The sequence below is a fragment of the Artemia sp. Qi Xiang Cuo genome, chromosome 3 (assembly GCF_049724085.1).
Source record: "Artemia sp. Qi Xiang Cuo chromosome 3, ASM4972408v1, whole genome shotgun sequence".
NCBI lineage: Eukaryota > Metazoa > Arthropoda > Branchiopoda > Anostraca > Artemiidae > Artemia > Artemia sp. Qi Xiang Cuo.
This window is the reverse complement of record NC_142796.1, coordinates 68,856,252-68,868,728: the sequence shown is the minus strand read 5'-3', so window position 1 is coordinate 68,868,728 and position 12,477 is coordinate 68,856,252. Positions and strand designations below refer to the sequence as shown.

The following is a 12,477-nucleotide window of genomic DNA, read 5'->3' as shown; positions in this document are numbered from 1 at the left end:
GGACACCCCTCAAGACTTTGGAAATATAGCAAGCCTATTAAAGCAATGAGTGCTAGTGTGCCTGAAAAAAAGTGGGTTGAATATTTTGCAAGGGATTTCAATGCTCCCACCAAATGCATGGATGAGTTTTTTTGAAAAACAACATGACTTTGTACTTTCAAATAGGACAGGATCTTTCCTGTTTGTGTTGCCAAGGGCTCTTCACTCTTTGATTCCAAAGTTGAAGAAAAAATATACATCTGGTGTCAATTAAATTTCAGTTAGGCACCTGCAACTTGCCCGTTTTTTAATCGAGCAACATTTAGCACTACTACATCAGATGATCCTTGTCCGTGTGGTCCCTTTGCAATTTTGTATCGGACAAATAACTCCCATCCTTAAAAAAAGCAAAAAAGACGCTTCTCTGTGCCGTTCTTATCGCCCCATTACTGTTTCGTGTACTACTTTCAAGCTCTTTGAGTCATTTTTGATAAAAAGACATTGAAGAAAATTGTTCCGCCCCATCTCGTCAGTTTGGGTACCAGCGAGGCTTAAGTAGAGAGCACGCTCTCTTTCTGCTTATAAATGTGCTGAAGGATATTGAAGAAAGAGGTGATTACTTAGTCTTGTGTGCACTCGATGTTGCAAGAGCTTTTGACTCTTGTATATTTTCGCAGGTTTTGCTTGAAGCCCTACTACTTCCGATTAGTCAACTACTATTTCCAATTCTGAAAGGTGTACGCCAAGGAGCTCTGACTTCTCCAGTTTTGTTTAAAAATTGTGTTACCGGTGCTCAGGACACGTTGAACTGTACATTTATCTTCAAAGGAGTTGATCTTTCGTTAGTTACGTATGCGCATGACTTACTGAACCTTTTCTGCACTTTCCGAGGATGCTCTTCAACTTTTCAGCTTCTCCAAGATGATTACTAACACATTGGTTTGAGCTTTAATGCTGATAAAACAGTTGTTCTACCATTCAACTATAAAGGGAATAGAAATTCAATAAGTCTATCCAGCTCTGAAGTTCCTTTTGCTAGCAGCCTTACTTACCTGGGCATACCTATTGGAGCAAACATGAAAGAAACTGTAAACCTGGCAATGAAAAACTATGGTAATAAGATCCGGGCTGCGTATGCCTCCCTGGCTTCAAACGTGTCGTATAAAAGTAGAGTTCACCGTTTTCGGTTATATAATAGTCTAACAGTTCCTCACTTACTTGCCCTTGCTCCAATTTGGTCTTTTTTTAATTGTGGTATGAGAAAGCAAGTTCATCGCCTTTATTTTAAATTTGCAAAGTATTTAATGCAACTACCAACTTGGACAAGTAACTCTTTTCTGCAAAGAAAGTATCAATTGGTAAACCCAGCTCGGGCTATTGAGAAGTATATTCGTGACTTCTCTACTGAATGCCAGAAGTCTTCCAATCTTTGGTCATTTTTGTTTGTCCCTTGTTTGTAGTTGTCAAAGTATGCTTTTCTTTCTGTTGTTTCTTTTTTGTTTTTCTTGATTTTTACTGTCTTTTTTTTGGCTCTGCCTAGATTTTTGTGATGGGTTATCAATAAAATGATGATGATGAAGAGTCACAAAGTTTTTCAGTGGTATCGACAATCTTCTTAAAGTATTTAAACACTGGCTTAACAGCTTCATAGTAAGCACTCCACCTGTTTCTGCAAGTCGTTTGACTGTAACTTCAACATTTGCCAAGAGGACATTCCATCTGTGTGTTGAGTATGAGAAAAAAAAACATACAACCTTTCCAAAGTACCAAAAAACGTCACACAGGACGGAACTGTAGCAAAAGAGTACACTCCGCAAAGTTTTAGTGAATGGTTTGCACAAGGAACAAACAATGCCTTAGGATTAAGCTCACGAATCCTAGCTTGCACTCCTGAATGTACTCCAGCCATTGTTGAATCTTTGTCGTAGCCCTGCCCTCGGCACATTGTTATATCCAGACCATCTTCTTCAATTACATTTAAAATATCTTGTGTAATGTCCACGGCTCTTTTTCCTGCAAGCTGATAATAGCTTAAAAATGACTCCTTTACTTTAACTTTCTTGTTCTCAATGTCCACGTAACGAATTACCTTCCCTCATTAGATCAATGTGCGATGCATTGGGTGTGCTGTCAAACATTATACTAAAATACTTATATATAGAAATAGTATTTTCAGACAAAATCTGCCAACAAATTTGAAAACTGCCAAGTAGCATTGCTACCTTGCTACCCCAATTTTTGCACAACAGGCCCTAATCAATCATAAGTCCTTTTAGACCAATTTTTGTCACCCCTCCAGGGTAGTCCGCCCCCCCCCCTTCTACGCTACTGGTCTTGACAGTTCTTCTATTCTGGGTATTTGAGATTGGCTATATAGCCAAGTCGTAAAATTAACGTGACTCCGATTTTCATTTTTTTAGGAATAAAATCACCCTTTTTATACTAAACCAAGGAATACTAGCTAAATGAGAAAGTTATAAATGGCTAAAAATAAATCATGTATTCCGTGTCCTTTTCACGTAGTAATATAATGAAGCAACGTGTAACGAAGTTAGATCTACTTTTATAAATAATTACCTGGCCAGTTAAGAAATTTGTTCACTATGGCCGAGTATAATAGGCCATCAAAAATGTCCTATTAACATTGCTTAAGGAGCCATTGTATTAAACGAGCGCTGCGAGGTCAGGCATTCTTATTAATCCGGACAATTCCAGAAGTGAGTATACCTCTTTTCTGTTGAAAATAGCTTTTAGCAGGCATAGCAAAGTTTCACAACAAGAATCTGCAGTAGATCTTGCTTTCAAATGTATAAACACCACTTTTGTGGTCCCAAAAATAGTTGTCATGACCCTGTGATTGTTGAACACTTGTTTCAATTTTTGGTTTGTTTAGGAAATTTCGGTGCATCCATTGCTGTGCTTTTTCGAAACCCCACCATTTGGTCCTGACTTACTACGAGTGACTTCTTTTTTTCCCTGGAGCTAAAGGTGTGATTTGGAGAGGAGCAAGCAACACTCCAAAACTGACGAGGAGCTCCAAGAAACCATCAAAGCTCGCTTCAATAATCAGTGGTGCCTCTTTACGAAATTTACCCTCTTTACGAAGAGGGTATTACAAAGCTTCTTCCAAAATATTACAAAATCCCAGCCGTGAAAGAGATTACGTAGGAGTACAGTCTGTAACCTTAACTGTACATCATTTTCGGTAACAAAATATCTTCTTTTACAATCGCTAGTCTTTCTTTTACAACCAATGGCAAACCTAAAAAATAGCCAAAACTGAAAGTACTTCAAGTTAAATTATCTGTATAGACTAGGTTCTCTTTACTGGGTTTCATAGCTAGATAGAATAAAACCTGGATATAAAAAAAATGTACCCAAAACTTAGTTTGGTTGTAAAGAGTAAAAGAGGTTCTAGGAGGTTCTTGCTTGGAAATTTTGGTTCTTAGTTAATTTCTAAGAACCTCTTAGCTAGTTCTTAGTTGGTTTTTAAGTTAGGTTCTAACTTAGTTTGGTTCTAGAGAGTGAAAGAGTTTCTAGGAGGTTCTTGCTTAGAAAGGGGCATAATAGGGTATAGATAATACCTTCAGATTCAAAATAACGGTTAAATCTCACAAAAGAAAACTGGCCATAGCCCCAAAAACAGAGACTATCTATAACGGTTAAATCCCACAAAAGAAAACTGGCCATAGCCCCAAAAACAGAGACTATCTATTCTTCCCTTTTAGAATATTTTATAGTCTTTTTATCAGTTATCTATCCAAAATAGACTCTTTATTATGTCTAAATGTTTTTTGTTTTGTTTTAACTCTGACTCCACTTCACAATCAAATGATTTCCCCATGAAAAACACAAAAAATAAATAATGAAAAGCAATAACAAAAAGACCAAGAAGCAAATTGACGTAAAAGGCTGCTTCAAACTAACTCATAGAAAAGTATCTTTATAGCTCTTGTTTTATCCCTTTGCATCAGAAGTGTCTGTGAGTGTTATTTTCTGAGTTGCATTTTCCTGTTCATTAAAGTCCAGCTTCAATTCAGGATTTGACGAGCTATTCGCACAAGGTCCAGATCATAAACTCTGCAGGCCAAATACTGTCACCTATTCCTTGCTTACCGGCCCCGAAGTCTTTTTGAAACATGTAAATATTAAATGAATGTAAATTATTAAGTATTGTCTTTTCAATCTTAGTTTTCATATAAAGAGATATAGAAGGGTAGAAAAACAAATTTAGAAATTAACTGTTAAAAATAAATGGCAGTGTGCATCATGCTTTTGACAAAAGTTCCTGATTCGGATGATTTTACTATCATTTACAGTAGTTAGCACCAATTACCAAATAATTACGAAACAGTATATTCTATTTCTATTCTATAGTCTATTGTATTACCAACCAATTGATGCATCGTCCATTTTACCATTATCAAATGTAATTAATCGTCATTTAAAATAATGTATATATACGATTTACCATTTCATGGCAAGCCTTTGTCTTTAGAGGAAGAGATCCATATTTATAAAAACAAGTTTCTTGAGAGTTTCCACAGAGAACAGCCATATCAGTGGCTGTAACCAACAATAATCCACCATCACTGATTGACTGTATAGCTGCATCTAAAAATGGGGTTGGTGAACCATAGGGGTCTAGGTCGATGGCATCAAATCGGTCAGCTCGTCTTCTATGCTGATACATAAGCCCCCTAAAAGAAATATGATAGTACTTTAACTTTAAGTTGTATATATATATATATATATATATATATATATATATATATATATATATATATATATATATATATATATATATATATATATATATGATATATATATATATATATATATATATATATATATATATATATATATATATATATATATATATATGATATATATATATATATATATATATATATATATATATATATATATATATATATATATATATATATATATATATATATATATATATATATATATATATATATATATATATATATATATATATATATATATATATATATATATATATATATATATATATATATATATATATATATATATATATATATATATATATATATATACATATATATACCCTGATATATATATATATATATATATATATATATATATATATATACATATATATACCCTGATATATATATATATATATACATATATATATATATACATATATATATATGTATATATATACCCTGAACAATCCTTAAGCAATTTCTCTGGAAAACATCTAGCAAATCTTCATCTGCTTTTCGGAGTGTCCATGCTTCAGAGCTATATTTGACCACTGTCATCACTGTAGCTTCTAATATTCTAATCTTGGTTTGCAGATTTATCTTCCTATTCTTCCAAACTTTTTTTAACTGTGAAAAAACACCCTGAGATTTGGCTATTGTACTGTTAACATCTTCACTGCTACCACCATCTTTACTAATAATACTACCGAGGTAAGTGAAGCTGCCCACCTGATCAATCTTTTCATTACCCAACGTCACCTTTTGGTCTTCACTTATTCCTAGCCTTAGTGACTTAGTCTTCTTGACATTAGTTTTCAAACCTATTCTAGCACCCAGAACTTGATAAACCTCTAAAACTTCATTCATTTTGCTCACACTTTCATCTAGGATGCTTAAGTCATCAGCATAATCTAAGTCCAGGAGACTTTTTCCTGCGCATTTGATTCCGTGGTCTCCCATTGCCTTTTCTGTGCTCCTTAAGACAAAGTCCATCAAAGTAATCATAGACAGCGCGATAGCGCTGCCTAAGTAAAGAACGATGTGGGCACAATATTTTTCTTTTTCCTCCATACCCGGGCGCTTTGTATCGAAGGAGTTGTCGTAGAAACTTCGAAAAGGACTCATTCGATTGAAAATTGGAGTGGCTATTGCCCTTTTTAATAGTTGAAAGTGATTGGAGGGCAACTAGCCCCCCCCCGCCCATCATTCCCCAAAATACATCCAATCAAAATTTTGAGATAGCCAATTTGTTCAGCGTAGATGATTTCCAGATAGAAATATGTTTTTGAGGAGGACACTCCCCCACAACCCTCGGGGCAAGGGTTTTAAGTTATGCCCCGTGGGCATATAAGAATGATGTTCACACACACAATACATTATTTTTTTTTTTTCCTTTAGAGCAGGGAACTTTGTATCAAAGAAGTTGTCATAGAAACTTCGAAAAGGGCTCAATCAATTGGAAATCGGAGTGGCTTATGCCCTTTTTAATAGTCGAAAGTGATTGGAAGGCAACTAACACCCCTTCCACGCCCATCATTTCTCAAAACACTTCCAATCAAAGTTTTGAGATAGCCATTTAGTTCAGCGTAGTTAATTTCCAGATAAAAATTATGTTTTTGAGGAGGAAACTCCCCCAAAGCCTTCAGGGCAAGAGTTGTAAGTTATGCCCTTGGGGCATATAAGGTTTTTATAGAAGGCGTTGTCGTAGAAACTTTAAAAACGGCCCATTCGATTGGAATTTCAAAAGAATAGTGCCCTTTTTAACAGATGACAGGGTCTGTAAGACAACTAGCCCCCCCCCCAAGCCCACCCCTCCTCAAAAAATCTCCAATCAAAATTTTGTGTTAGCCATTTTGTTCCGCGTAGCTGTTTTCCCGATAGAAAATATATTTTTGAGGAGGACCCTCCTTCACAACCCTCAGGGCAAGGGTTATAAGTTATGCCCTGGGGGCATATAAGGTTTTTATAGAACTCGTTGTCGTAGAAACTTCAAAAAGCTCATTAGATTGGAAATTGAAATGGCTTGTGACCTTTTTAATAGTCGAAAGTGATTGGAAGGCAACTAACACCCCTTCCACGCCCACGATTTCCCCAAACACATCCAAAAAAAATTTTGAGATAGCCAATTTGTCCCACGACATTCAAAGTTCAGAAAACAATACCTTTGAGCAGGAAACTCTCCCCACAATCTCCAGGGCAACGATTATAAGTTATGCCCTGGGGGCATATAAGGTTTTTCGTGAAATCTTTGTCGTAGAAACTTGAAAAAGGACTCATTTGATTTGAAATTCAAAGGGCTAGCACACTTTTTAATAGTTGAAAGGATTTGAGGGCAACTAACCCTCCTCTCACACCGACCTTTCCCCTAAACACATCCAATCAAAATTTTTATATAGCCATTTTATTCAACCTAGTTGAAATTTTTGGAAATTAGGTCTTTCAGGATGACAAACCCCCCACAGCCCTCTGGGCCAGGGTTGTAAGTAATGCCCTGGGGGCATATAAAGTTTTATTGAAAGCGTTGTCGTAGAAACTTCAAATTGGCTCATTCAATTGGAAATTGAAAGGGAAATTGAAAAAGTTGTCGTAGAAACTTCGAAAAGGGCTCATTCAATTAGAAATTGGAGTGGTGTGTGCCCTTTTTAATAGTCGAAAGTGATTGGAAGGCGACTAACACCCCTTCCACGCCCAAAATTTCTAGAAACTAATCCAATCAAAATTTTGAGATAGCCATGTTGTTCAGCGTAGTTGATTTCCAGATAGAAATTATGTTTTTGAGGAGGACAGTCCCCCACAGCCCTTAGGGCAATGGTTGTAAGTTATGCCATGGGGGCATTTAAGGTTTTTTATAGAAGGCGTTGTCGTAGAAACTTCAAAAAAGGCTCATTCGATTGGAAATTCAGAGGTCTAGTGCCCTTTTTAATACTCGAAAGTGATTAGAGGGCAACTAACCCGCCTCTCACATCCACCTTTTCCCCAAACACGTCTAATCAAAACTTTGAGATAGCCACTTTATTCAACGTAGTTTTAAGTTCTGGAAATTAGGTCTTTGAGGACGACAACCCCCACAGCCCTCAGGGCAAGGGTTGTAAATTATGCCCAGGGAGCATATAAGGTTTTTATAGAACGCGTTGTCGTAGAAACTTCAAAAAGGGCTCATTCGATGGGAAAATGAAATGGCTAGTGCCATTTTTTGATAGTCGAAAGTGATTGGAAAGCAACTAACACCCCTTCCACGCCCACCATTTCCCCAAACACATCCAATAAAAACTTTAGATAGCCATTTTGTTCCATGCAGTTCAAACGTTAGGAAATTATACATTTGAGCAGGACACTCCCCCGACAGTCTTCAGGGCAAGGGTTATAATTTATGCCCTGGGGGCATATAAGGTTTTTATTGAAATCTTTGTCGTAGAAACTTGAAAAAGGGCTCATTCGATGGGGAAATTCAAAAGGCTAGTGCCCTTTTTAAGAGTCGAAAGTGATTTGAGGGCAACTAACCCCCCTCTCACGCCCATATTTTCCCCAAACACATCCAATCAATATTTTAGATAGCCATTTTATTCAAAGTAATTGAAAGTTTTGGAAATTAGGTCTTTAAGGATGATCAGCCCGCCCTCCCCCCCCACAGCCCTTAGGGCAAGGGTTGTAAGTTATGCCCTGAGGGCATATAAGCTTTTTATTGAAAGCGTAGAAACTTCAAAAGGGCTCATTCAACTGGGAATTGACAGGGGTAGTGCCTTTTTTAATAATTGAAATTGATTCGAGAGTGACTAATGCCCTTCTCACGCCCACCATTTTTCCAAACACATAAATTTTTAGATAGCCATTTGGTTTAACGTAGTTGAAAGTTATTGAAATTAGGTCTTTTAGGAAGATAAACCCCTCAGAGCCCTCAGTGCAAGTGTTTTAATTTATGCCCTGGGTGCATATTAAGTTTACATCGAAAGTTGTTATAGATATTTCAAAAAGGGCTCAATTGATTGAAAAATGAAATTTCACTTTTTAATAGTCGAAAATGAGTGGAGAGTAATTGATCCCCCTCTTACGCCCACTATTTCTTCAAAAACATTAAATCAAATTTTAGAGATAGCCATTTTCTTCAACGTAGCTGAATGTTCTGGAAATTATGTATTTAAGGATGACAAACCCCCCCAGAACCCCAAGGGCAAAGGTTGTAAGTTCTGCCCTGGGGGCATATAAGGTTTTTATAGATAGAGTTGCGATAAAACTTCAAAAGGGGCTCATTCAATTGGACCTTGAGAGGAATAGTGTCCTTTTTCAGAGTCAAAAGTGATGAGAGGGTAATTAACCCCCCTATGACTCCCGCCAGTCCCCCAAGTATATCAAATAAAAATTTTCGGATGGCGAATTTGTTCTACATAGGTGAAAGTTCTGGAGATTAGGCCTTTTAGGAAGACATTCCCCCCCCCCCAGCACTGAAGGCAATGGTGCTAAGTTAAGCTCGGGGGGAATATAAGGTTTTTATTGAAAGTTTTGTCGTAGGAACTTCAAAAGGGCTCATTTGATCGGAAATTGAAAAGGCTAAGGCCATTTTTAATAGTCGAAAGTGATTGGAAGGCGACTAACACCACTTCCACACCCACCATTTCCCCAAACACATCCAATCAAAATTTTCAGATAGCCATTTTGTTCAACGTAGTAGAAAGTTCTGGAAATTAGGTCTTTGACAATGACATCCCCCGCAGCACTCAGGGCAAGGGTTGTAAGTTATGCCCTGGGGCATATAAGATTTTTATTGAACGTGTTGTCGTAGAAACTTCAAAAGGGCTCATTTGATTGGAAATTGAAAGGGCTAGGGCCATTTTCAATAGTTGAAAGTAATTGGAGAGCGATTACCGCCCCTCTCACGCCCACCATTTCCCCAAACACATCCAATCAAAGTTTTGAGATAGCCATTTTGTTTAACGTAGTTGAAAGTTCTGGAAATTCTGTCTTAGAGGATGCCAACCTCCCTAACAGACCTTAGGGTAAGGGTTGTAATTTATGCCCTGGGGGTTATAAGGTGCTTATAGAAAGCGTTGCCGTTTCCAAAAGGGCTCATTCGATTGGAAAGCGAAAGGCCTAGTGCCCTTTTCAATATTTGAAAGTGATTGGAAGGCTTGAGATTTTTAAAGTAAAGACAGAAGCGGGTATAATGTATTATTTTTTGTTGTTGTTGTTGTCTATACCACGTCACTGCATATTGAGGGAGTCGACGTGGGAACTTAGGAAGGGGCTCATTCGATTCAAAAAAGAAAGGGATGATGCCCTTTTTAATAGTCTAAAGTGATTGGAGGGCAATTAATCCCCCTTCGACTCCCACCCTCCCACGACCACCCGCCCATTTGCCCATTATGTTTATAAACTAATTGTTACCTTAAGATTAAGTCAAAATGCACTGTGTTAATGCTAATTCCCAATAAGGCATCTCAGCAGTATCCCAAGAATGACTGAGGGTATTATGTTCTAACTTTTGGGGCTACTTCTGCTCTTAAAATTTAACCAAATCAAACTAGCGTAAGTGTATCCAAGCTATCAAAGAAAGTAAAGAGATTTTTTTGCGAATGATATCAGGTTTTCCAGTTCAGGTCAACTAGAGGAGGTATGAAACTAGCGAATCCAAAAGAATACTCAAAAGCCTCTTTGGTCACTTGACCCTAACCTTAAGGCCTGTAAATATAAAGCTTATTTTGGCTAAAAGTTTGGACAGAGTGTGGTCGGCCTAGGTCTGGTAATGTTTTTCTTATTAAACAGAAAACTAAATTAGAATTTAAGAAGTATCTAAAGAGTGTCCGATACCGAGGGCTTGATTTTCCATCTTCGCCTAAAGATTGGAGGAAAGTAATTAATTCTAGTAAAACAGACGATTCTGATGTAAGTAGTAATGCTATTCCACCAAGTTCTTGGCATGCATATTATTCGAAGATTTTTTTCCGTTTTGAATTATTTTTTTAATAGAAAGTTTGGCGAAGCGTTTGCTAAAATTGTCCATAGATTTCTAAGTCAGCGCTTTGTTTTGCCTGTATCGCGTTGTGAAGTTTTGAATGCTTTGAATCATCTTAAGTCGAAATCTATTGATGCTAATGGTATCTCTAAAATGCATCTAATTTCCCCAATGTGCTGAACTTGTGTCACATCTTGCGCTTTTGTTTCAAATGTGTTTGGCATCTTCTGTCGTCCCGGAAGGCTTTTTGTGTGGCAGCGTGACTTCAATTTTAAAAAGAGGTAAACCGCCAACAGATTGCTCTTCTTACCGTCCAGTTTCTTGCAATATCAGCAAGGTCTTCGAGTATATTCTTTTACCTAATCTAACTCGAAATATTTCTTTCTTTGGTGAAAATCAACTTGGTTTCAGATCTGGTGTGGGATGCCAACATGCTCATCGTGTCCTTTCTTCTATTCTACTTTTTAATTCTTCTAAGGGTAAAGGCGTATATCTCTGTACACTTGATCTATTAAAGGCTTTTGATTCTGTTGTTCATAATCAGCTATTCTTTTCTTTGGCTTTTTTTGGGGTTAATTTTTCGTTTATTTACCTTCTACGGTTTTAGTATTCTAATTCTTCCCTCCACCTGAAATCTTCTCCAAAAACAACTATTCAAGTACTTCGTGGTGTTAGGCAGGGAGGTGTTTTATCACCAACCCTTTTCAAAATTTGTATTTCTACTGTTCTGGAAAAGATCCCAGGCACTTATTTTTCTGGTTCTACTGATATTTCTTACATTGCCTATGCTGAGGACATTCTGCTGATTAGTCGTAGTAAGTCTGCTCTTTCTTCGATGATTTCCTTAGTTTCTCAGTCTTTCCTAAATATTGGTCTATCCCTGAATCTTGACAAGCGTGAATTCTTATCTTATAATCTGTCTTCGTCTACTCCTCTGGTATGTAATGAATTTTCTGTACTTTCTGTCTCTTCCTTTCGGTGGCTTGGTATTACTGTTTCTAATTCTCTAGCTCTCTTTCGTAAACAGATTGTTGCTGATTCAGTAAGAAAAATTCAGTTCAGTTATTCAAAAATTGTAGCAAACCGTGGAAAATATAACAGAAGAGCTCTTGGGCGCTTATTCTCGACTTTTTCTGATCATTCTGTGCTTTATTTTTCGGGAGTTCATTCTGTTCTTAAACTAAAGGATTTAAAAAAGATTAAAGTTAAATACTTCAAATTTTGCAAATTTCTTCTTTCTCTGCCGCCATGGACTAGAAATCGGTATTTTGTTAAAAATTTCTATGTTACGGATGTTACTCAAAAACTCGGTGACCTACACAAAAAGCTTTCTGCAGATGCTTTTTTTAATATTGGCCCTGATAAACGTCTTTTACAGTTCTTTTTTTAGGTTAACTTAGTTGCTAGTGTTTATTGAGTTCTTTTTTGTTTTTGTTTTTTATTATTATGTACTCCACTTGTACTACTTGTTGTCTTGAAGTTGTTGGTAATAAATGATTGATTGATTGATATATATATATATATATATATATATATATATATATATATATATATATATATATATATATATATATATATATATATATATATATATATATATATATATATATATATATATATATATATATAAATATATACCCCGGCGCCACGCCGGCGGATCGACCGAACGCCACCGACGAGAGGCTGGTCGAACGCCGTCGAAGTGTCGTAACGCCGCAGGCGCGCCCAAGGCGCGCCACCGCCGGCAGCGGTAGTTGCGTTCGGTCGACTTCAAATTAATTTTTCTGAAATTCT

General features: G+C 36.7%; 1 protein-coding gene across 2 annotated transcripts in view; it reads right to left on the bottom strand.

The window, feature by feature from the left end:
• Trm1 (tRNA methyltransferase 1) overlaps window positions 1-12,477 on the bottom strand; it is a 149,542-nt gene that overhangs the window by 102,663 nt on the left and 34,402 nt on the right. For both annotated transcript variants that reach the window (XM_089087104.1, XM_089087103.1), the window contains exon 4: window positions 4,451-4,679. In XM_089087104.1, coding sequence (XP_088943230.1) covers window positions 4,451-4,679 — 229 coding nt within the window. The remainder of the gene's footprint in view (window positions 1-4,450; window positions 4,680-12,477) is intronic.